Here is a 25,598-nt window from a genome sequence, read left to right as displayed (position 1 = left end):
TTCACTAACTTTTCTCTCCATTGAGTTAACTCAATCACTTTTCAGTGGCTTTGTTACACCAGAAGATGCATCATTTAGGATCCAAACTGCTCATTTAATATTTATAAGCTTACTTCAAAATTCCTGATCAAATCAACTTTCACAATCTTTTAGATGCTTCTTTGAACATGTAGAAAATATTTGGTTAAACTTGGTGCATATTTTCATTCTTTAACAGCAACAATTGAAAAAGTGCCACATTCAGACTTAATAAACACAAAGTCACTTGTATTAGAACATACATTTTTATTCCAAACATTTTAACCAAGCTTGGTTGCCAGTTCCTTGGCCTTAGCCTTCTCCAGCTTAGTGAAGCGGGCTGTGGATTTGGGGCCCAGGATATTACCTCCCCAGTGACGACGGATCTGTAAAAACAATTCAAGTCATTTAAAATTAGCTCTCTCTTAGGTGCATATTTATAAAACAAAGACCAGAAGTTACAGCTTACCTCCTCATATCTGTCATTGTAGTTGGTCTTGATGGCTTCCACAAGCTTAGCCAGGGCACCTTTATCCTCACTGAGAAAGAGAGAAACATAACTCAATACTGACAGATTTAGAGCAAAAAGCACCACAGCAGTACATTCAACCTTGTTAATCATGTTGGTACAAAAATAAACTTAATGAATCATTCATCTAGAATGTAAATTAGTAAAACAGTTTCAGCTGTTTTCATGAGAAGTGACATTAAAAATCAACCTAAACTCTCAAATAAAAACCTGGAAATAATTTACTTTATGACACTTACGGGTTAACCTGTGTGAATGCAAATGAAGTACACGTTTTCCTGTGCACCAGTCTTCCCAGTCTGGCCTTGCCCTTCACAATGCAGTATGGGACACCCATCTTACGGCAGAGAGCAGGAAGGAAGACCACAAGCTGGAAAGCCAGGACACATGTAAAAGCCGTTAAAAATGCACATAGTTCAAGTTGGTGTTTAATAGAGATTAACTCTTTAAAAGGCCACTGCTCAGGGTTAAAAAGCTCGTAAGTTTTGATCCACATAAAGGATTCAGGTGAAGAAATTCAAACATCATTGCCAGTGATCACCTTCATTGTTAACCCAAATTTTCTCTAAGTCTTACCTCAATTGGATCCACATCATGAGCGATGACGACCAGCTGAGCCTTCTTGTTCTCCACCAGAGAGGTAACGGTATTCACACCTGGAGATAAAACGGAAAAGAAATTTAACTTCTGATATGCCAGCACACAAAAAGAAAAAAAAAAATCTGTGGCCAATGCTCAGGGTTAAAAAGCTCAAAAAGCATCAAGATAGATTTCAGGTGAAGAAATTCAAGTCATCACTGCATCATGGCCAAGTTGGATAAAGCTGAATATCTTGAAATGCCCAATATTTTCAAAGGATTATCTTATTGTCTAGTTTAACATTTAGCATTATTTTGTAGACGTTTGCATAACTCTTGTACATCTCACCTGCACGGAGGACAGGAGGCCTCTTGGTGGGGGTGTCTCCCTTCCCGGCTGCCTTCTGCTCAGCACGGGCCAACAGCCTCTTCTTCTTCTCCTGCTTGGTCTCTGGTCTGTACTTATGGGCCAGCTTAAACAGCTGGGTGGCTGGAGCAGGGAACAATACATTCAGTTAAGAAATAAATAAATAAGGCAAAAACATCACAAATTAGAAAGAGTTTCAGCTGAATGCATCAGTGATCTTGGTGGAAATGTCATCACGGTCAGATAGCAAATATTTCACATCATTTGCAAAGAAACGGTGAAGAATTCATCTATTGACAAGGTTTATATAAGGCAATATTTTACAAATATTCCCTTTCTGACCCGTTTTTCTTTTATGGAAACCCCCCCCCCCCAAAAAAACAGGTCAAACCTAAAAAAGTTGAAAATGTAAACAGACAAGAAAAACTCAATGCATCTCTACAGTATGGTTTCTTTGAGCTCCAAGTTTAGACGAAGTACAAATCCAAATGTTTATAATCTTACCCGTCTGGCGGTCCAGAGCCTGGGTGAACTGGTTGATTGCAGGGGGAACCTTCAGACGCTTGTACAGAATGGAGCGTTGCCTCTGCAGGCGAACGTAACGAGGCCATTTCACAAAGCGTGTAAGGTCACGCTTTGGCTGGATGTCCTGGCCTGTGGACAAGCAAACAAAAAGTTTTACTTCCAACAGTTCAGAGCATTATCTGCTTCGTCACCCTTTACATCGAGCGTGCATCAGCGATCTTGGTGGGAGATTGTCATCACGGATGTTAAGATAGCAAATATTCTTTTACATCATCTGCACCATAAGTCTATCTATTAGCCCCAATGAAAAAAACTACTACAAAAAAGCTGAATACTCACCGATGCCAAAGTTCTTTGGCCTCTTTTCAAAGAGGGGGTTGACTACTTTCTTGGGCTCATGTTTTTTGGCCACAGAAGGGGCAGGTGCCACCTTCTTCCCCTTAGCCTTCTTTCCCTTAGGCTGGCAAGACAGGAAAAATAAATTAAATATTAGTGATAAACTTAAAAGTATCAAGTTTAGAAGTTTCAAACCATATCTTAAAATGAATTACAAGAAAAAAAGCCTCAGGTGTGCTAATTTGATTCAGCACACCTGAATCAAATCTGGCTATCAACTAGACTGGAGAGCCTGACTACAGAGTCTAAACTTGTGGATTCAAGTGTGTTGGAAAAGGGAAATCCTTCCCAGGACAAGACACTGCTGATTCAGAGGACTATAATACATAGTGTTCAATTATATTTTGAATACTGTAGTACACGTAGTGTTTCAAAGGCAATTTAAAAAATGGATGAAATTAGCTCATCGCTCAAATTCATTTAGGGATAAGGAGCCAACTACATTGCCAAACGGCATCACTGCAGTGAAATACATTCATTAAACGATTCATGGGAAACTAACCTTGTTAGCTTAAAATGTAAGGAATTTGACAAATTCCTTAAATATGTTAAAGTTAAAGAATGTATCCGGCAAACCTACATTACATTAGCACTGTGGCCCATCATGCACTGCTAGCAACTGCTAGGTCGACGCTAAGGCCCCATTAGCCAACGCTATTAGCTTAACGTAACCGGAGACTGTCAACTTGGACAATATACAAGTTCATCTGATCTTTTACTAGTTTTAAGTAACAACTCGTATATTAAAATAAAATGAAAATACCGAACCCCCCGTTCCCGTTTTGCACTAGCTTCTATTTGGCCAATACAGCACTGCTCATACCGGCTACACTTGTAACTTCAACCGGGTTTTAATCACAAATTGCAGCATACAAACCCACAATATCCTCACTATATTAACAACAAGGCTTAAATGACTTTAAAATGATATTTTGAAATATAATAAGAATCATAAAGACAAGGATGCAAGCAGATACAGCAACATAAGTATTCTGGCTGAAGAGGCAAACATGTACCTACCATGTCGGTTCAGGCAGAAAGGAAGACCGGAGGTTGTGGGTAGGGTAAAATACCGCGAGATTTCCAACGCGACTACGTGTGCGTAGGAGCGGGTTTGAGTGGTGCTGATTTGGAGTCAGTTTCTTCTCTTGTGATTGGCTGCAAGTCTATTGATTGAACTAATGGGAAACAGACCCAGAATCAGTTATCAGTGTTAAAATAGGCTTTCTTTATTTAAATATATTTTCATTTACAAATTTAGAGCGAGCTTAATATTTGGTTGTCAGTCGCTCACCTATTTCGCATCCTCAGTACTAATACTAATACTAATACTCTTAGTTTCTTAAACTACTCTTGTCAGATCTTCTCATTAGAAGAAAACAAAGGAAAGTTAGACGAAAACAAGGATTTTGATTTGTTATTCCTTGGAGTTCGAACATCCAACAAAATGTGTAAGCTAAGCATATAGTTCTTTTCAAAATATTAGTCCTAGAAGCATTTGTATTTGATGTGTCTAATATTATACTAATTTATTTATTATATCAAGTCTTAATAACAAAGCATCCTTCATAATTACTGGCAACCCTGATAACAATATGTAAAACACCTAGAGTATGTTACCTTTTCAAAAATATGTTTTTTCTATATTTCTTAAAACTGTCACCAATTTACTATTACATTTATCCACCTTCATTGATTGGCCATGCTAACTAGCCATAGTGTTTTTGGCAGACTGTGTTATGGTGAACCAGCTGTGGAGTGAGGGGATCTGCACATGCCTGATTGACAGCGCTAAAACCCTCCTTCTGGTTCTGATTGGTTGGTTCTGACTGAGTGGTTTCTGCAGTTGGTTCTGTGAGCAATAGGATAAGGCAGAGAAGTTATTTTTTCCCGCAGATTATCTATCTTACTGTCATGATAAGATCATAATTTTTTAACAAATAGGTTAAAAAAATAAACACACTGCAGCTTTAAGGGGGGCAGGAGGTCATTATGTAAAATCGACTTTTTTTTTTTTTTTAGCTTTACATCATATCATAATTTTACTCCCTCACCCAAAACATAGAGTGTTGCTGTGATTCTTTCATGCATCTCTGAGAAATCATTTAGTCTCCTGTGGCAGACATTTGGGGTGCATAAACACTTGCTCTCACCAAGCGCTGCCTTTTCTACGCAGCACCTTTTCAGAGCTGCAGTGTCCTCCAAGTACTGAGCTCGTCATAGCTACTTCTTAATGCAAAAATCCTACGAATGTTGTTAAAGGCTGAATGGAGAAGTGTTTTCCTAAATGTTGACTTAAAAACCTTAGGTTTTGCAATTTAATGCCTTGAAATTGGGCTGTGTCTCTTTAAGAAACACCTAATATTCTTTCTGACACTGCCTAATGTCATCACAACAATGCTTCTCATTATACTCATTATATTATATCGTTCTTAGGAGCATTGGACTGAGAAGTAGTACATATGATGAGTTCAGCAGCTGCCATGGGAGATTCAAGGATTCCTCAAATATGCATGAAAGAGTCACAATAACTCCCAGGTATGTTTTTTTTTCAATTAAAATAATATTTTGACACCATTAACGCTCAAAAACGTCAATTTAACATAATAACCTCCTTTAATAGTTAAGTTTAAATTTTACTTATCAGAAAATCTTTTGGTCATGGGAGAGAGTTATCATTATTCAGGTCAGGAGGACCTTAATGTATGTCAGTCAATGCACAAGCAGGACCCATTTAAGCGACGTACAAAATCACTTAACTTCCGTAAATAAGTTACGAAGAACTAAAAGAACGTGCATTTTATGTATCTGTTTATGTGCCGTTTTCTTTTCTTTTGTCTTGTAAATAATAATAATTTTAATAATTAATTATTTGGAGTTGAAGTGGTCAGGTTTACCCGCTCTACCCCGACGCTCCTGCTGCTTGCGTCATGCCGTGCCATGCGTGCGGTTCCTCGGCTCTGCGGATGGTGAGGGAGGGGGGGCAGTTGGAGGATGGTGGGCCAGGGTACAGCGTCGCTCGGTCAGCTCCTCTTCTAGCTAGCACACCGTCAGCTGCTTACACTCAAAGCGAGGCTTTTTTGTGTGTGCGGAGATGAGATATAACCATCTTGACAGCGGCAGCTGCTGCTATTCTGTTATTATGAGGCGTTAATAACAGCTGTCATCGCTGGAGAAAGGAGCTCTTTCTCTTCTTTCGTGAGTAAACACCCGGGCCTGTCTCTTTGCTGAGCTGTCAGCCTCTGCACATACGTTTAGGTTTCAACTTAGAATGTATTTTTTAAATATATATTTACATCACATATGTTTGTGCTGTCAAGAGGCAGGGTTTGTGTGATGTCTGTGCTCCCAGCTAGCTGAATTGCAACAGCCTCTTAGGAAATATGTTTTGTTTTTTTTTTCTCATACTGACGTATCTGTTAGGATACGTCCTAGTGGAGACAGCGAGTACAATGGCAGAGCCAGACGTTTGTCCTCACCTGGACTCAATAGGAGAGGTCACCAAAGAGGACCTTCTCCAGAAATCCAAGGTGGGTGTAAATTAATTTATTGGTGCAAGTCATTGGCTGTGTGTGTATCATTGTGTCATAACTAACACACACCTCTTAACGTTCTTGTATAATAAGCTCTGCAATATTTTGTTGTTGCATTTAGTTGATTGGAACCCACTCTGTTGCTGTTTTTTGCAGGGAACTTGCCAGTCATGTGGAGCTGGAGGTCCCAACTTATGGGCCTGTCTGCAGGTAATTTTATGAAATTGTGTCTGTGAGTCTTGCGTAACACATGTGTGCTCCAGCAGCAGCCGGTGTTGCACTTACTGTACATTATCTTGTATTAGAAAGGCAGGTGTTTGCTAAATAAATAATGATGGTGTGATGCATTAATGTAATTGAAAAGTGCTGCTTTTTCTGGCATAGAAGCTGAAAGGTATAAGTAATTTTGTACTTTGTGTAGCAGTAAAACATTCAGAATGTGTTTTTGTTTTTTTAGAGTGACTGTTCGTATGTTGGTTGTGGAGAGTCCTACGCCGATCACAGCACTCTGCATGCACAGGTAAAAACATCTGATGATGATTGGTCTAATCCATGTAATCCAGAACAAAAAAAAAACATACAGAATTTGTTTTTGTATTGTGTACAAATGTGAAATGTTAAATTGTTTCACAAGCCACTGAAGCATTTTGTTTCTGGTGTTTCTCTTTAGGCTAAAAAGCACAACCTGACAGTGAACCTAACAACCTTCAGGATCTGGTGTTACGTGTGTGAGCGGGAGGTGTTTTTGGATCAGAGGCCGGCGCTGGTCCCCGTTCCGGCTGCGTCCCACCACTGCAAAGCTGCAGAGCAGGTGCAAATTGTGGCCAAGATACCGAATTACTTTGTTACCTCCAGTCTGCTCGGTGCATAAAGAAACTCATGCATTTCTTTTTTCCACAGGAAGCTGCTGTCCAGTCAGCAGGTCACCCTCTGAAAGCAGTACCGATTGCTGTTGCGGAAGAAGATGGCTCAGAATCAGAGGAGGATGAGCTGAAGCCAAGAGGTGCAAAAAATTGTCTTGGCATCAACAATTCATTCAAATCTTACTAATTTCCAACTAAACTTCCAAAAGTATATATTGAAGGAAAAAAAAACAAACAAACGTTTGTGTGTGTGTGTGTGTGTGTGTGTGTGTGTGCGTGTGCGTGCGTGTGTGTGTGTGTGTGTACACGTGTGTTCATAGCTAAGTTAAATAAGTTCGTGGGTCTTGCCCTTGTTGCCTCTAGGCTTGACAGGAATGAAGAATATTGGAAACTCCTGCTACATGAATGCTGCCCTGCAGGCCTTGTCCAACTGGTGGGTTCACCTCCAACTTGCCCAGTCATCAGGGATGAGCCTCGCTTTAGAATCTTGTTTTGTATTTTTTGAGCTAAAGCCGTTCTCCTGAATTTAATGCTGCATACATTTTGTTCTCCAGCCCTCCGCTCACCCAGTTTTTCCTGGACTGCAGCGGCTTGGTCCGGACCGACAAGAAACCGGCTCTGTGTAAGAGCTACCAGAAACTCATCTCAGAGCTCTGGCACAAGAAACGGTACAAAGCCACGTCCAACTTTCTAAGCTTATTCGCTTTTGTTTACTTAAATATTTCTCACATGCCTTTTCCACTTTCAGGCCCAGTTATGTTGTTCCGACCAGCTTGTCCCACGGCATCAAACTGGTAAACCCCATGTTTCGAGGTTATGCTCAGCAGGTGAGCACGCAGCAAGTAATTGAACTTTGATTTCTACTCCAATGGAATACTGCAACGCTGGTTTTCTAAGTCAAATGATTCTCAAACTGTAGATTTATGTGTTTTTGTCAAAAACTACTCTAGTTCACCTTAACTGACCGATAACAGCCACATCCCAAGAAGGAAGATTGAGTTAAAAAAACAACAACATGTTTTACCTTTTAGTTTCACTTAGCAATTTAACAATTTTGGCCTTTTGAAAGAACCAATTTTAATAACCTGTTTTTTTTAAGGAAATCATTTCTACCTTCTTCTTTCAGACGTATTTCCCGCAGCTTTAAATGCATTTTTTTGCACAAAATAGGGAAAAGAGTAAAGCAAAGCAGATTTGAGTATAAAAATTACAAATGCTTACATTTTCTGTCCTAAAAGTCCTCTAAATGAAATGTAAATTTTTCAGGGATTTAAAACGGTCCTTGAAACATCTCCTGTGCGGAGGTATAGCTAGGGACCTTCAGACACAATTAAATGCAATATTGAGAGTATGATATACTGATATTATCTCATTCAGAATAAACAGTGAGCAAAAATCCTTGTGACTTTATTTGGTTTTCTGGGATAGATAAGGCCTTATGAACTCTATTAGACTACAAAAGCATTTTGTTCTTTTGATGCATGTCAAACAAAGATGCTTTTCAGCTGAAACTAGAAGGAACAGAGAAAAGACTGTTATTGTTGTACAACAGGAGTTTATGTATTTAATCTCATATTTTACAGAGAAAATAACCATAGTGAATTGAACCAGCTTTTTTACACTGAAATCCCAGAGTTGAGCCTGCACTAAGACAAGAAATCTTACTTATATTTGACCAAAAAGTCATTATTATTATCAATTTTTAACGTAGTGCATTTATTTCCAATTGTGTTTCATTCATTATTTGTTTTATTTGTGGTAGTTTTTAAGTTCTTTATAGTTTTCAGAAGGAAACAATTTCTTGCTGCAGAAAGGATGTCCATGTGTTTTTTTTTTCTAATGTCTTGCGGAACAGCAATTTTCGGAGTTTATATTTCTTCTCTGCAGAAGCCCAGCTTCCGCTGAGGAAGCCGCAGTCATCGTTCTAATATTCCTGTTTCTCCAGGACACCCAGGAGTTCCTGCGCTGTCTGATGGACCAGTTGCACGAGGAGCTGAAGGAGCCACTGACAGAGTGCAGCATGAGCGGGGAGGGGAGCGACGTGGACGAGAGGCGGGACGGAGACCGCTCCCCTTCCGAAGACGAGTTCCTGTCCTGCGACTCCGGCTCCAGCAGTGACCGGGGGGAGGGCGGCGGCCTCGGGGAGGGCGAGCTCTTCCTGCAGGACGAGTGCGATGGGTTTAGGTCCCCGTCTGCGGGAGTGGGTTCGGGGATGGTGATCTCGGAGAAGGAGAGGCTGAAGGAGAGGAGGGTGTCCGGCTCCCCCCTGCGGGGCGGCTCACAGGAGATGGACGAGGACGCAGACGTTGACACGGCGGCGGAGGACGGGGCTCCCGAGAGGGGGGAGGAAGAGCCGCCTGCGCCGACCGCAAACGCTGACGTCCAGGAGGACAACCAGACATCTACTGCAGCGCAGGTGCAAGTCCAGAGCAACAACACCTCAGGTAGCAGCCAGGATTTTTATTTTTTTTTATTGTTTATGTTGAGTCATCCACTTATAAATGGTTATTTTCGGCCTCTGATGTGTTGCTGTTTAAGAGCCAGACAACGAAGCATCAATGACCCAGCCGCAGTCCACCCCCTGCAGCCCTGTCCGAACCCTGCAGGAGCTGCATCCCAAGCTGTCGTCCAGTCCGCCCCGCTCCAGCCCGCTCCGCTCCGCAGGACCGGCCTACTCCTTCAAGAAAGGTGGAAACAACTCGGAGATTTTAGAACCGAGGGCTTTTGTTGCGACTTTTAATGGGTTTGATTTGGTGGGATATTTCACAGTAAATGGTGTCCAAACTTCCATTACTTGAAAATTTAAACTACTGATAGGCCACAAAATTCATGAAATGAAAAATGCAAAAATTTGTTAATTTTTTTTAGTTTTAACTGCTAATGGATAAACTTTTTTTTTTTTCTAAAATCTGCGTATCATTAAAGATCCAAAACATAAAAACGGCTTCGGACTGTAGCCAAATAGTTTATACCATTCTTAATACTAGTTAGGGGCAAACAAAATCATTTCAGGGGCCACAAAAATAAAAATAAAAATACCTCTGAAATCCTACATTCATTAAGCACATGAAAACTGGGGACCATTTTCTGTTAAGACACTTGTCAACTTATAAATGGTTATTTTTGGCCTCTGATGTGTTGCTGTTTAAGAGCCAGACAACGAAGCATCAATGACCCAGCCACAGTCCACCCCCTGCAGCCCTGTCCGAACCCTGCAGGAGCTGCATCCCAAGCTAAAACAGATTTTTTTTAAGCATAAAAAAATCACATTAGTTTAAACTGGTGAAAGTTTGCGATCTAATCATGTCTGAGCATCTACAGATATATTTGTTCCCATTTTGTCAGCTAAATACATAAATAGTTTAGATTTTTTTTTTGTCTAGGTCTTTATTTTTGAGTGGCACAAAGTACTGAGGACTGCTGTGTTTCAGGTTGCTTTAGCAGTGAAGCCTGTCCTTTAAATTAGTTGCTGCTATGGTTCTTTACACAGCTCAGCTGCTGCTCACCTCCAGGAAGAAGAAGCAGTCTCACTATCGCAGCGTCATCTCAGACATCTTCGACGGCTCCATCCTCTCCCTGGTGCAGTGTCTGACCTGCGACAGGGTGAGAAGTGCAGCATTTCAACACCAGGGGGGGCTAATCACACATGTTCCTAATTTGCTCAAAGGTTAAAATGGTTAAAGTAAGGGCTGTGTTTATTTAATGGTTAGTCACATTCAGTACTTTGCAGGATGATTCATGCTCCTAGAACTTGTCCAGTTTTTTTTTTGTTTTTTTTAGATTGCAAACAGAAGCTTTGATGCCTTTTACTGGGATTTTATGTGACTGACTAACACAAAGTGGTGCATAATTGTGAAGTGGAAGGAAAATAACACACATTAAAATTTTTGTTGTTGTTTTACAACTGAAATCTAAAAAGGTAGAGATGGATTTTTGTGGAACCACCGTTTGCTGCAGCCGCGGTTCCTTTGTGCTACGTTTGAAATCCGGAGTAACATTTTTTTGCCTCTTCTCGCAAAAGTGGTTCAATCACACAAATACACACTTTTTCCTGTATTTTACAACTAGGCATTAACTGTGCTAGTGGGTCACATACAATCCCAGGTAGATGCATAGAAGTCTGTGGTTGTAACATTTACAAATCAGAAGAAGTTCATGGGTTGAGAATAAGCAAATATTTCCAATTTTAATGCTATTACTTAATGCTAAGTGTGGGAATTTGAATGATTGTTTACATGCCGAATCACTTTTATGTCAGAGTGTAGTGTAATGTGTAGGTGTCTGAACACTTCCAGGTGTCCACCACAGTGGAGACCTTCCAGGACCTCTCGCTCCCCATCCCTGGTAAGGAGGACCTGGCCAAGCTCCACTCGTCCATCCACCAGAACCTGCCGGTAAAGACCGGCGTGTGTCCCGACACCTACGGCTCGCAGGGCTGGATCTCCTACATCATGGACTCCATACGCCGGTCAGCGAATCACACCGTGTCATTATTTAAGTTGGGGGGTGATGGGAATGGAAATGTGTTGGTCGGTGAAGGCACAGGATTTTATTTTGACTAGTTCAGATTCTTTATCTGATTGGAGAAATTTGACCTGCGGGTGGTATTTTCTGCAGACTGCAGGCAAGCCGCATCTTGACTCGTCGCGCTCATTTCCACACTTGGCTACGGAGAACGGCTGCCGAAAATCAGCCGTTGCAGATTCCAGGGAAATGAACTCTGGCTCCTGCATCAAAGGGAGATGCGATAACAGAGTTTTTGTAAGCAAAATGCATGTAAGAGCACGCAGCAGTGTCGTAGGCCGAAGCGACGGCACAGGAAACAGAAACCCAAAAGATGCTTAGTCAGCTTCAATGAGATGGACCCACGGGTGCCTTTATGCTGCCTCTGGCTGTCAGGTTCCTGCAGTTAGCAGTAATTGTTTTACACTTTGAGAGAAGATGTGGAGTGAAAATGGGGGGAAAGAGCTTCCGAGATTCGACAACCCACTGATGGGCACTGACAGCTGGAGAGACGTTTTATAAGGCCTGAAAGTTGCTTTTGAGTGTGATAAAGACTTAGTAGCTCGTTTGTCACTTTGCTCTGGCAACACGACGTTAAATTAGAAGTGAGTGTCGCACAGCATTTTATTTATAAAAACGATACGGTGTTTCCTTTTAGTCTTCAACTATGTGCTTCTTCGCTTTTGCCTTTAACCTACAACCATAATAGATTTACAGGGAAGAGAGGAGGCTTACGGAAAGCTCTGCACTACCCTGAAGCGGTATGTGACTGAGGCAGAGGAGGCGTTTTTCTTACTACATGAAGGGAAACGTGTTTGGCAGAGGGAGGAGTAGGCGGCGTAGCATCAGAGGGAACCTGTCTTTGCAAAGCCATGTGCGTTACGCCACCATTGTAAACGTGCAATTGAGAAACAGAAGCTTCTGGGAATCGCCCCGCTGGGGAAATTCAGGTGGATCCACAGCAAAGTGACAGAATTATTAAAGTGTATTTGTGAGATTTGGTGTTTAAGTAGAAGTAGACTGGATTTCACCACAGCTAGAAGATGCAGTATGTGAAGTTGTGATATTCAGCCTTATATGCTGATATGAATATTGAGATATCGCAATGATATTTTATTGAAAAGTTAAAAGGGACGGTGTAGTTCCTCCTGTAAGTGACTGTGTATTGGTACTGTTAGGGAACTAGATAAGTCTTACCTTTGGTGAAACACTGAGTCAATCACAAATGAATCAAAACGCATTTTGATTATTATTTTATTAAGAAATTAGGCAAAGAATATAGTAGGGCTGAAACGATTCCTCGAATGATTCGAGTACCTCGATTACTAAAATTCCTCGAGGAAAATTTACCTGCCTCGAAGCTTCGTTAATTTATGTTTTATTAGTTAGCGCACCGTGTTCCGGCCGGGACTTCATTTGCGTTGCGCGGAGCTCTCACTTCCGCCTCTGAGTTGTTGACAAAAGCTAAGTCTCAGCGGCATAAAGTCCAATCTTCAAGATTGGCCCATGGGGATTTTATTGATTGATGATAATGCCCGACTTTTTATCGTTTTTGGGGAACCAATAAGCATCCTTAAAATGACTGGGGGAATGCCTGGAGTACGGCAGCATTTCTCCTCCGGGGCTGCTGGTTGAAAGCGAACGGCGGGAAGAGCGCTGAGGTGAGCGGATAGACTGAACAGGGCGGGCGGCTGAGTAGCTGATGCTTACCGTGTAAATGTAGCTTTACCGACGAACCGCACAATAAATTTCATATCCCGGTCTGAAGAAACGGGTGGCGGAGCGCATCGTACATGGCTGGTAGATGAGTTTCTGAGTGTGACCAGTGAAGGTGTCGTAAATATCCCGTATTGCTTCCCCCGTGTTCGTCCCCCGGTCTAACGGTTCGTCAGTCCGCTGGTCTATTTCCTCCCCTCCACCCCATGTTCGTTCATTCGCCCTCTCCTCCCACTCCAGGCGGCATTTCCCGTATTTTCAAACCCAAAGCGTGACAGGTTAGGTGGCAAGGTGAGTTTAATTAATCTATTAAACTCACTGAAGATGAATACATAAACTAAAAGCTGGATTGTAGACATTTTTTATAAGCATATTTATGAGCCTGCCTCTTTGTTATTAAATTCAATATAATTTCAGATTTTTCTATAACTTTTCTTCTGGTTAACTTAGAAAGTGAGCTATTATTGTTACAGGTTAGTTTTCTAAACTACAAAAAAGCAACTGTTAGGGATGCTCAAATATGAAAAATTGGACTGATATTGACATCTGATAGTAACACCGGTATTATGCCAGATTTACCAATATTTCATTTTATAATTTTTTTTTATCCGATTACTCGATTAATCGTAAGAATAATCGATAGATTACTCGATTACTAAAATATTCGTTTACAACAGCCCTAGAATATAGCAATGACTCTGGCTAGTCCAGGGAAGAGAAGAAAAGATGAAGGCACATCGCTTTTAATAACCACCAGCCCTCTTACAAAGATTGGAGCAGAAGGGAGGATAACACCAGATTCAGTTTACTTCACAACTTGGGTATTTGCACTTGAAGACTGTGACCCGGGATGGTTAAAACCCAGTTCAGAAATAACCTCCATTATGCCTCCAACATGAAGGGTGCTTTATAGCTAAAATTGATTGCTTGCTTGATTGATTGAAATAAAACAAAGTTTGACGTGACAGTACTAAAATTCAAAGTTGTGGGGAGAAATCCAACGGAAGGAAAGATGAACTATGATGGAGTTGAAGTTGGCTTGAAGACACTTCCATCATCTTTTATGCGAGGCAAAAAGACAAATCTCGATGAGCATTGAGTCAACTTAGATTTAGAAGTTCAACGTTCTGACCTAAATCCAATTGAGAATCTGTGACAAATTGAAAATCGATGTTCCCGTTTGCTCTCCATGCAGTCTGTCGCAGCTTACTGGCAAAAAACGTCAGTCCTGAGATGTGCGAAGGTTTTACAAATAGCTCCAAAGACTGGCAGCTGTAGTTGCATTAAACAGTGATTCCACAAACTATTTACAGGCTTAGTAAGCTGGAGGGGATGAGTGCAAATGGACACGACCACCCTTTCCAGATTTTTTTATTTGTTAAAAACATTTCAAAACCACGTGTCTTGTTCCTTCTGCTTCTATCATCTCACACTATAAAACCTAAGATAAAACAGAGCAGAAAATTGTGTTTGTAGCATGAGAAAACATAAAAAGTTCTGTGGTTTGAATACTTTTCCAAGGCCTTTTATGCTTCAGACGATGCATCATCTTTTTGTGTTGCTCTTTTGAACAGATTCGTGGTGTCCTGCATCCCCACCTGGTTTTGGGGTCCCATGGTAACGCTCGAGGACTGCCTCGCTGCCTTCTTTGCTGCTGATGAGCTCAAAGGTAGTGAAACTTCCTGCACTGATGTGTTATGGTTTTTAAATGTTAGTTACACTTTTTAGTTTGTGTGTTTTTCTTTTAAACAGGAGACAACATGTACAGCTGTGAGAGATGTAAAAAGTAAGTATATACTCCAAGTTGAATCTTCCTCATTAGACTTTCAAATGCATTTACCTTTTTATGTTTGTTTGGTTTTTTTTGCTGCAGATTGCGAAACGGTGTCAAATACTGCAAAGTGCTGAAGCTTCCAGAGGTAGTAGGGTTTTTTTGTTGTCATTTTTTATTTATTGTTTTTGCTTTTAATAAGAGATTTTGGTTTTGAGTTGCACAAAGTTCAGCTGTAGGTTTTGTGTTTGTCTTGTAGATCCTTTGCATCCACCTGAAACGTTTCCGTCACGAAGTCATGTATTCGTTCAAGATCAGCAGCCACGTGTCCTTCCCCCTGGAGGGCCTCGACATGCAACCCTTCCTGGCCAAAGAGAGCCCGTCTCAAGTCACCACTTACGATCTGCTGTCAGTCATTTGCCACCATGGCACCGCAGGAAGTACGACCGAGCTTTGTCTCCCTGAGATGAGAGAAATCCATGTTTGCTTTGATTTGAAAAGTGTTCTCACGTCCTCTCATGCATTTTTTTTTTTTATTGACGCAGGCGGGCATTACATAGCTTACTGTCAGAATGTGATCAACGGCCAGTGGTACGAGTTTGATGATCAGTATGTGACAGAGGTCCATGAGACGGTGGTGCAGAACGCCGAGGCCTATGTGCTGTTCTATCGGTGGGTTCAAGGCTGAGTTTACACCGACATTTTGTTTTTTTTTAAACATTTTTAACGTTTTTCTCGGCTTAACGCAGGAAAAGCAGCGAGGAGTCGGTGCGAGAGAGGCAGAAGGTGGTGGCTCTGGCCAACATGAAGGAGCCCAGTCTGCTGCAGTTTTACATCTCCAGAGAATGGCTGAACAAGTTCAACACCTTCGCCGAGCCCGGCCCCATCAGCAATCACACCTTTCTTTGTCAGCACGGAGGTGCGTGATCGTTGCGTTTTCTCCTCTCTGAGGTCAGGATGGCGTACCCTGTAGCAAAGAGAGAGCAACACACAAAGCTTTCTTTGAGAAGGGTTTCATGTGGAGGTCAGAGATTCCCACAGTTTTAGCGCACTGCTTGTGGAAGCGGTTGCATAAAGCGAGACTGTAGAGGATGACTTGGAAAAAAACAACAACTCTCAATTGACTAATTCAACAAAAATTATGAAGGTAAAATATTTTTCAAGCACTGTTACCCAAAAACATGAACAAGGCAACAGTTTTCAGATTATTTTGGTGCTGCTATTGAAGGGAAATCGCTGTGTCAACTTTTAATAATTTAATATTGTTCACACACAGAAAGGTTCATTCTTTACAGGCTTATCACATAATGAGGCACCATTTTACTACTATAAAAATTATTGGTAACACTTTATATGAAGGGGGTGAATAAGACTGACATGACACTGTCATGAACATGAATAAGCCTTCATGAATATTTATGACTGTTGTCATAAAGCGTCATTCGGTAAGTCATGACACTTTTAATACAAAGTTAACATTATTGAAAATGTCTTCATTATGACAACTTGACATTAAGCAAGAAATTATTTTCTTACAAGGATAACATTTTAAAATTCACCTGTTATGACAATCATGACAAGTTATAATATCTTGCTTAATGTCAAGTTGTCATGACAACGACGTTGTCTAGATTAATGTCACGTCATAACGGAGACAATTTCAATAATGTCAACTTTGTATTAAAAGTATCATGATTTACCGAATGACGCTTTATGACAACAGTCATAAATATTCATGAAGGCTTATTCATGTTTATGACAGGCGTCATGTCAGTCTTATTCAGCCCCCTTCAAATAAAGTGTTACCAAATTATTTTATGTACTATTGATCACAGAGTTTTACTGTCTTGACTTAAAAAATTATCAGCAAGTGGGGAGGCAAGCCACTTAAATCTAAATGTACCCAAATTAGCCAGCAATAATATCAACATTTTTAATAATAGAGATAAAAAAAACACACGACTATATCATTTTAAAACCAAAATGATACAGTTGACCAAGTTAAAAAGTAAACATAAGTAGAGGCAGCTTGTAACCTTTGATAAAACATTTGTCAATTTAAAGAAGAAAATGTAAGTAAATGTAGGCCTCAGACGCTCCACTTTTTTGTGTAATGTGTAAAAATTAAAATCAAAAAGAGCATTTCTGGTCTACAGTTAAAGTATTTTCTGGCCATTAGCAGACAACCAAACTTTCAGCTTGGGGACTGACGGCACGCAGCGTTCCAGGGAACTCACTAATTATTTACAACATGCACTTTAAACATCCTTGAAGTTCCGAGAAATCCAACAAGTCCAAATTAGTCTTACACGCATCACATTACAAAAAGGAGACATGGGACTCTCCTGCATCTGCATGGAAGTGACTTTCTATTTTTTTTTAATTTCTCATTTACTTTCCCTCTTTTCTGCAGCCTTTTTGAACGGTTTCCTCTCTTCACAGGGATCCCGCCTAATAAGTACCAGTACATTGATGATCTGGTGGTGATAGTTCCTCAGAATGTGTGGGAATATCTTTACAACAGGTAAACAATAATAATTATTAATACATGTCACTAGAGGACTCAGACTAAACTGAATTCTAACCCAGATGTGGCCCCTTTACTGTCTTCTGAAGCAGTATAGGGGTACAGTCAGGATTAGTAATTAAAAGCTCTTTGACACTCTAATAAACTCAAAGCAGAGTGTAAATCAAATCCAGCTTGATCTATTTTTTAATTTTTTTATTTTTTGCTATTGTATGTATTTTTATTTTTTTTTACATTATATTAATTAAACTTTTTTTTTGATTGAGATTAGTGATCATCCTTATCCCTCCACTAACCTGTCACTGCATATTTGCGTCACTGTGTTCAGTTTCGGAGGCGGCCCCGCGGTCAACCACCTGTACATGTGCGCCATCTGCCAGGTGGAGATCGAAGCTCTGGCCAAGCGCAGGAAAACCGAAATAGACACCTTCATTAAGGTTAGCTCTGCTTTTCTGAAAGGCTTCATCTTTTTTCTGTTTTTTTCTGTTATTGTTAGGGCTGAACGATTAATTGTGAGGGAAGGATTATCGCCATAATCATCAACTAATTTAGTAACCAATTAATCGCTAACTAGAGAGCAGCATGCTCAGTGGTAATCCAATAGATTTATTTCAAATAGTTTACTAAAAAAGCAGCAAAATGTGGCTATTATTTGTTAGTTGTCAGAGTAAAAGCTATAGCTAAAGTAATAGTTAATTTTAGGCATAATTATTATTAATCCTACTTGCTACACTTTTCCTTGATTTGTGTTTTGTCTGTAGCTGAACAAGGAGTTCCAGGCTGAGGAGGCTCCGTCGGTGATCCTGTGTATCAGCATGCAGTGGTTCAGAGAGTGGGAGAGCTTTGTGAAGGGCAAAGACAACGGTACAAACCACACACATACAAATGTACAGTTATGGATGCAGCTTATTTTCAAAAACAAAAACGCATATTGCATGTTTGCTCAGAGCCACCTGGTCCCATCGACAACAGTAAAATCGGTGTTATGAAAGGAGGACACATACAGCTGAAGCAAGGTAAACTTTTCTTCGCTAACTGAGACGTAAAGCCTGAAACAGGACACAGAGATGATTTTATTTTTATTTTATTTTTTTTTACATTTCAGGTGCAGACTATGGACAGATCTCCGAGGAGACATGGCAGTATTTGTTGGGGATATACGGCGGGGGTCCTGAGATCGCGGTGAGACAAACGGTGGTCCCAGCTGACCCCGACAGTCTTCACGGAGAGAGGAAGATCGAAGCAGAGACGAGAGCACTTTGAGATTCACGCAGGTGAGAATCCGGCTTTATGCATTATTTTCTACATATATTTTCTAAATATATTTATTTCTTCTTGCCGCGCTAGTTTATCTTTACTTGAACAGCGTTCACGTCATCCTTAGCACTAGAAAGTAACCCCAGTTACTTTGTGTCCACTTACAAAATGAGTCCCTGAACTGACAATTGTCTGTCAGTTCAGTTCAGGCTCTTATCTAATCTGACTGGTTTTCAGCTGCTTTGCAAAGCAAAGCTATGATGATGCTTAGATGTGCAGAGCTGGTACTGGATACTTACTCTAAAAGGCTGTAAATGAGCTGGATGAAACATTTAAACTGAATTCTTACGATTTTTATTGAAAATAAATTGTAGACCATTCATCGCATTCCTTCGACTTTGCTGTATTCAATACTTTTGCAAGGCTGTAAACTAAGCTTAGGCTCCCTTTGTTTTTTTTTGTTGTTGTTTTTTTCAAACTTGTTTTTCTAAATTTTTTTCCCTTACAGGTCTGATGATATCTTTCCACTTCTGCCCTCACATGAAGATGAGGAATTTGCACGTTGGCGAAGAAGCATTACGAGCACTTTGTAAATGTAGCGACGTCTTATTTTGAAGCTGCAAGAAGGTCAAAACGGGACCTAAATATCACCGGTTTTATCCATCGGACCGCTCCCAAGCTCTGTGTTTGTGTCACATCTCTGCAGCTGTTTTCGGTAGCCGTAGGCGTCGCCGTAGCGACTAGATGTCATGTGCCGCTTCTAAACCGGCCGTGGCAGGCGAACGGCACCTGGCGTTACGAGCCAGAACGGCGCAGTGAACGTTGCCGATACGTGGGAGGAGGAGGGCTCCTCTTTCACACTAGAAGCAATTAAGATCTATTACCAAGCTTTCCGTTGTTTAGCTGTTTACTAAGTTACATAGCAACAAGCAGACAGAAGCAACAGGTCTCAAGTGAATGAAACGTCGGCAACCTCCAACCTCAGCGTGCGCCAAGCCCTCAGGAATGGAAACCTTTTTCTTTCTTTCTTTCTGTTTGTTTTTTTTTTTTTTTGGGCCATGGGAATGGCCGGAGCAGGTTTGTTTATAACTGCAAAACATGCATGTGTGGGTTATGCACAATCACTTCTGGGCTCAAACTGCATGCAGCTGTAAGTTTTTGCTGACTGAGAAGCTCAGTTGTTTTGCTTAAACGATCCGTTTTCATGCAGAAATACTCACAAGAAGACCTTGCTTTTGTATAGTCAGTGCAAGCTCTGTCAGCAAACAGCCATAGGGACGGGGGGGGGGGCATGTATAGATGTGAATGTTAACATTTCATTAGTCAAAGTAGATACGCAGGAGGGATGCGTATGTATCTGAAGTGATAAAGAGAATCTTGTGCAATAGATTTGTGCTGTTACAAGATCAGTGTAAGCTTGAACTTATCAAGTGCTACTTGAGATGCATTTAGTTAAAAATAATCATATTTATTAAGCAAAACAGTATATATAGAGATAAATGTGATTTAGATAAAAGGGGTTACTGCTGTCAAACTTTTGATGAACTTTTCTTTTTATCTGTAATTTCTTATCGTTGCTTAGCAGGAGTTTGAAGATTCCATATCTATCACGCTATGTTGATGTTTTCTCCCAGAAAAAAATGTCTCATCACGTTTGAAATTTGAAATATGAAGTCATACGTGTTTAGAATATAATACAAATTTTTATTACAAATTTAGCCACGAAACTTAAAATACAAATTTAAGCTGTTCACGTGTTGGGAAATACACATTTATAAAAGTTCCCCAAAATTTAGGGGATGGGAGCATGAAGCCAGAAAACCTTTCCAGCACAACTAACTGTTGCATATGTTTCTGTCTCGTTTTCACAGAAATATGTATGTCTTGCAAAACACACACTACTGGAGTCATTGTTCATGTTTATTCGTCATACATGCACAGCCATATTCTGCTAGCTGAAACATTTTGCGTCATTTTGGCCAATTCAAAACCATGAGAGTGCAGTGAGTCAAGTCACATTCATTACAGAAAACATTGTTGTGGTTTGAACCAATGGGGGGAAGTTTCTCTCCACTTAGTGTGTTGATCTCACAAAGCATTTTGTGTCACAGTCATCTATACTCGATTTTCTTTACATTTTTATTGCAACTATGAAACATCTCGTATCTCATATATACTCTTCAAATGTTTTATTTTTAAGAGTACTATTTTATTTGGTGTGTGATGTTTGAATTCTCAGCAATCACCCCCCAGCTGATAAATTGCTGCCTGTAGTTAATTCCCTAAGTCTGAAGAAAAATTGGTTATATTGTAAAACAGAAGTGGCTTTTTCCCAGAGACAACAATTAGTTGCCTCTGGGAAAAATGACTAAGCTATGCTAGTTACTTTAGGCTGTTCCAGTTAGCTTAGCAGTTTTTTTAGTTAGCTAGCACCCTGTAACAAACCTGCAGTAGTTCTAAAGCTCACAAAATAAAATTTGAAACCTTTTGCTTATTTTTATTTCTTTGAAAAAAAAAGTTGTATGCAAACTAAGTAAATAAAAAAGAGTACATGTTTTGCTTAGCCAGGCATATTCCAGACTTTTGGCCGCAGTTTCAAAATGGAGTTGCTTTTTGGTTACAGTCTTCAAAATAAAAAACTTCAGACTTCTTCAGCAGGGTTGAGTTCTTGGATACAATCTGATAAATGCTCTTCTGGCATTTAGACGTGTTAATGCGAGAGAGTTCACCTAGCTAACTCTTCATACAAGGCATAGAAATACAAGCATAACTTGCTGTCATAAAATCAACTTATTGTACATACAATGTATTCCTGTATTCCATATACAGCTTGTAGATGTATTTGTATGTGAGTATCACAGATGTAACTCCTAATGGTTAAGGTTAAAAGATCGCTTAGAGTAAATAAGGAAAATTGGATTTATTCACTTTATTTTAATGTTTTTAAGTACCGTATTTTGTGATTCCCACCAGTTTTTTTTTGTTGTCTTTTTTGAAGGCGTGTTCTATTTGAATTTGCAAGTTGCACTTTCTACAACAATTTGATTTGTAAAATGCTTTCCCACAACAAAAAGTATCTCCCCTCCTGTTTTCTGACCTTTTGTTCATGGGTGTTTTCCATGGATAGCAGTCTTCAGAGAAAAAAAAAAGAGCTTGGGACCATGACAAAAAAGTTAAATAGGTTTTATAGAAACGCTTTTCATTTCACAGGTGACTTATAAAACAGAGAACTTTACTATGTATATTTAACATTTTAGCTCACAGTAAGCCATGTCTCTGTTTTGTTGTTAAATTATGAATCAGTTTTAAAAGAAAAAAAAAATGTATCTAATGTTGTCTATTTTGTTTATTGAACTAGTTTCTCTTTTCATACAGTTCCAGATTTTATGTACAGGAAAATGCTAATATTGTGGCAATATGTTTTCTATAGGTGTGGGGAAGAATGTGCAATCAAACAAACGAAAAACAACTACAGCGCAATCTTAGCTGTATTGTAGAGATGCTAGGACGAGTCAGTAGCTTGAACAGCTGAGAGTTCAAACAGCCAGGCGCTGTGACTTGTTATAATGCAGTGTTAGGGAATTTCTTGTAGTAATTATTACATTAACCCCACCCTGTAAGTGCATCTGCTCATGTTACGGCATGTATATGCGTGTAAGACTTCAGTCTACTGGAAAAAACAAGCATTGCTGTAGTTGGACAGTATTCATAGGTGTCACGGCACACAGCGAGATTTCACGGGTCATGTTTCCTAGTCGTTAACCGTGTGTGGCTCTTGTGGCTATGGTGATTCTACCACAGTTCAAAGGGATGTTTAAATGTCTGTATAACTGATGTAATTACTATGATTGGTTTAATGATTAAAATTTCCTGCTTTTGGATTGGAGTTTTTTCCCCCCCCCTTCCTTTTCTGTACTGAGGCAGACGGGGTTAAATGTTAAAGACGTGCCGTCAAGTTGCTGTTGGATAAATATTTTTAAAAATCAATGTGTCATTTAATGTGAGACGGTGGCTAAGTGGTGACTACTTTTGCCCTGTAGACAAAACCGATGTGGAGAGTTATGCGTGGTTCGCCAAACCCGGTTGTCACAGCACACTGGCCACCCAAGACTAAATCAGAGGTCGCAACTTCAAAAACTCCAATATGAGTTCATAAGGATTGTATTTATTTAGCAATTTCTCCAGTCAGAAGGAAGAAAACCAGAGAAATGTTTTTGAAAGCAGTAGCGTAGAGGCTAGCACACTACCCAAGGTCTGAAAGCACTTAGTGGTCAGTGTCTAATGAACACTTGTAACAAAAATTGTGATTCAAAAATGTTAAATTCTGCTTACTTTCTGTTTCATTTCTGACTGCCATCGTTAGTCCCAGAACGCTTCATATTTGAAGGACTGCCACATCTTATGTTATGCTAACAACGCCATCTGTCACAATGCTTGAACTTCAGGAGTTTGTCTCCAATTTTGTTTCCTCGCAGCATCGTGTTGGGTTTTAAATTATTACTTGAAGCTAAAGCGAATGGAAAGGAAATCAAGCAAATGAGATGAAATGCCTTGTCCTGTTCATACCTGTTTAAACCAAGATTTCAAGCCTTTCATGATCCGCTTTCTTTCTCATACAATAGAGAGCTCTGCTGTCCCATACTGTGTCGTAATCTATAGGTTCTGTTTTAAGGCGTGACTACGAAGGAGCCTATGTGTGTTGTAATCTTCCTTGTCGGTTTAGAAAAACAATGGAAAGCAATTAAAAACCTGATTTTTTTTCATGTTAGTGCAAGTTTAGATTTCCTGTCTCTGTAATATCTCAAAACATTTGCCCTTTAAAATAATGTACAGTATTTTAAAAAGCAAAAATATTTTATAGAGAACTGTAATGCATCACATACCTGTATGTTTCATCAGTGTTTTCCAATCTCTCTGTTTTTAACTCCTCACATTGATGCGGTGTCTTTGAAGAATTTACGATTTAAGGAATCTGTGTTGAAACAAAATTATAGGTTCTCTATAAATTTAGCCTATAAAAAAAAAAACAACAACAAAGAAAAAGAAAAAAATCTTTACAGTAACATGTCTGCTGCAAGATTCTGACTGGGCTTGGGCAGCACACAGAAAATGCCCAGGTTAATTTTAGAAATACAGCAGCCGTTAAGTGAGGGGCTGTGATGTCATCTCGAGCCCCATGCGTATGCCGAGCTGCATCGAGCTCAGAGACAGAGACAGACTGAAGAGCAAACACGCCGGGCTGCTGAGCGGACGTTGTGCACTGATGACACAATCGACACATCTTCAGGTAAGATCCAGTTTTTGCAAACTGATTTTTAGGTGCTGTGTTCACACATGCACTCACACACACACACACACACACACACACACACACACACACACACACACACCACTGCAGCTTCACATTACCACATCTCTTGCATGTGTCTTGATGTGTCTGACCAAGGATGCAGGCATAGCTTTGTCAGCATTTAAAAATGAATGACTGACACGGATCCCAGTAATGCAGGGATTCCATGTATGACTCAGCAGACATATTCATGAATAATTCAACGTCCAGTATTGTAAACAGTGCCAGTTCAGGACGGCAGAGGAGGCACTTCCCGCTGTCCGTTCACCGAGACAGGATGGGTGTGGCATGATGCAGCCCACCTTTGTCCTCTTTGTCCTCAGGGGGATTTTAGGTCCTACCTGGGACAAAATTTTGTCTTTTCTCAGAGTCGGACGTTAACTGAGGTCTCTCCGCAGGAATATTTGCTCCACAAGAAGAAAACTAAACCAAATTCTACTTAAGCTACTTTTTTCCAATAAGACTAGTATGGGGATCATTTTGTTTTAGATGTTAGGAAAAAAAAGCAGGATTTTGCCTTAGTTCATGCACACATTTTAATATTTCTGATTCTGAATAACACAAGAGTTATTATGCCATCTTTATTCAGTGCTTTTCCTTTTTTTTTTTAGGTGCAGCCCTAATGCAATACTGCATTTATTTTAGGACATTGATCAAGTCAAAGACAATTTTAACTACCAAGTTTCATGATTAGCTAAGAGTTTTTATTAGTTAAATCTCTAAACCTGGCTATTCAGTTCATGTTTCTTGAACTGTATAGTTCAAGAAACCGTATTTTATGCCTATGCACACTTCTATATGTTAGTAATGCTTTCTTAAAAATGTTGAGGGAAAAAAAAGGTGGTTTAAATATATAGATCTGGTCAGAAGTTTACATACACTCATCATAATGAGTAATGTTACTCATTAGAGGATGTTAAATTTCCATCCTCTAATTATTCATATGAGCAGCTGATTTTCCAGGGAGGACTCATTTTACAGCAACATAACTTTAATCATTTTAAACAAGCACAATTTGGATGTATTGTGCATTCTCTCTAATAAATGTAAGTAAATGTACAGAATCCCATAATATCTTGTTACGTTTTGCACACTTCCAGTGAACACCAACAAGTTCCTGGTGTAATTAACATTCCCTGCAGGTGAAGTGACAGAGCTCATACGACAGGGTAGTTTCCTAACACACACCTGTTTTTAAGCCTGCTAGTTCAGACATGGAGGCTTTCAAAATCCCATTTCAGGAGCTTTGTTTGAGCTTCTCATCTGCAAAACTTGTTTTCATGATGTGTGACTAGGATTATTGTTCTGTTGGAAAACCAAACGTCTCCAAGTCTCACAAACTGTTATTGTCAAAAATTTTAAAAAAGGAGATTTGTTTGGATATTCAAAACCAAAGAACCACCAAGCCTCAATTCGACCATTAGCCGGCAGATGTTTGAACATCATTCTCATCGCCTAAGTAAGTATTACAGTATAATACAGCATACTACAGTATTACCATGAACTGAAGAGGTGCAGATTCAAAAGAAAAAATCTGCTCTAATAGGAACACCTTCAAGCCTGCCCACATGTAGAAGCCTCCAGCAGAAATGTTTTATTTTTAGACGGGACAGGATTGAGCTTGTTGCTCACGTTGACACGAGTCAATGTGAGACAAACTAGTGA

The 25,598-nt window shown here is 39.9% G+C and overlaps 2 protein-coding genes and 4 non-coding genes across 8 annotated transcripts; 1 reads left to right on the top strand and 5 right to left on the bottom strand.

Annotated features, from left to right (window-relative positions):
* Window positions 1-265: 265 nt before the first annotated feature.
* Window positions 266-3,458, bottom strand: rpl7a (ribosomal protein L7a). Its single transcript, XM_015007440.2, has 8 exons — window positions 3,434-3,458; window positions 2,357-2,477; window positions 1,997-2,146; window positions 1,475-1,615; window positions 1,124-1,203; window positions 787-917; window positions 488-557; window positions 266-404 (listed from the first exon to the last, which is right to left on the bottom strand). Exons 1-8 carry the CDS (start codon window positions 3,434-3,436, stop codon window positions 300-302), a joined length of 801 nt encoding a protein of 266 aa, XP_014862926.1. The 5' UTR covers window positions 3,437-3,458; the 3' UTR covers window positions 266-299.
* Window positions 1,004-1,080, bottom strand: LOC148155972 (small nucleolar RNA SNORD36). The gene has a single exon (XR_015764954.1). It is a non-coding gene; the product is annotated as a small nucleolar RNA SNORD36 (small nucleolar RNA).
* On the bottom strand, window positions 1,278-1,350 carry LOC148155971 (small nucleolar RNA SNORD36). Its single transcript, XR_015764963.1, has one exon. It is a non-coding gene; the product is annotated as a small nucleolar RNA SNORD36 (small nucleolar RNA).
* On the bottom strand, window positions 1,698-1,761 carry LOC148155970 (small nucleolar RNA SNORD24). Its single transcript, XR_015764961.1, has one exon. It is a non-coding gene; the product is annotated as a small nucleolar RNA SNORD24 (small nucleolar RNA).
* On the bottom strand, window positions 2,224-2,296 carry LOC148155969 (small nucleolar RNA SNORD24). The gene has a single exon (XR_015764960.1). It is a non-coding gene; the product is annotated as a small nucleolar RNA SNORD24 (small nucleolar RNA).
* Window positions 3,459-5,197: 1,739 nt separating the features above from the next.
* usp20 (ubiquitin specific peptidase 20) lies at window positions 5,198-22,469 on the top strand. Of its 3 annotated transcripts, none has more exons than XM_088010853.1 (24): window positions 5,198-5,611; window positions 5,837-5,943; window positions 6,103-6,156; window positions 6,404-6,466; window positions 6,617-6,757; window positions 6,847-6,949; window positions 7,173-7,242; window positions 7,364-7,477; window positions 7,558-7,636; window positions 8,755-9,253; window positions 9,348-9,497; window positions 10,300-10,412; window positions 11,105-11,277; window positions 14,603-14,697; window positions 14,781-14,814; window positions 14,902-14,947; window positions 15,059-15,471; window positions 15,549-15,718; window positions 17,242-17,323; window positions 17,655-17,763; window positions 18,088-18,190; window positions 18,274-18,342; window positions 18,432-18,600; window positions 19,092-22,469. In XM_088010853.1, the coding sequence occupies exons 2-23, from the start codon at window positions 5,866-5,868 to the stop codon at window positions 18,587-18,589; spliced, it is 2,916 nt and encodes a 971-aa protein (XP_087866979.1). In that variant the 5' UTR covers window positions 5,198-5,611; window positions 5,837-5,865; the 3' UTR covers window positions 18,590-18,600; window positions 19,092-22,469. The 3 variants fall into 3 exon arrangements, with proteins under 3 accessions (XP_087866979.1, XP_087866978.1, XP_087866980.1); XM_088010854.1 differs by having other exon boundaries at window positions 5,200-5,943; window positions 15,059-15,239; window positions 15,345-15,471; XM_088010852.1 differs by having other exon boundaries at window positions 5,198-5,943.
* Window positions 22,470-25,598: the final 3,129 nt, after the last annotated feature.

This window comes from Poecilia mexicana, unplaced genomic scaffold, assembly GCF_051168715.1.
Source record: "Poecilia mexicana isolate PSO_F unplaced genomic scaffold, ASM5116871v1 scaffold_12, whole genome shotgun sequence".
Lineage (NCBI taxonomy): Eukaryota > Metazoa > Chordata > Actinopteri > Cyprinodontiformes > Poeciliidae > Poecilia > Poecilia mexicana.
The sequence above is the reverse complement of the archived record's forward strand: the minus strand, read 5'-3'. Positions and strand labels throughout refer to the sequence as shown.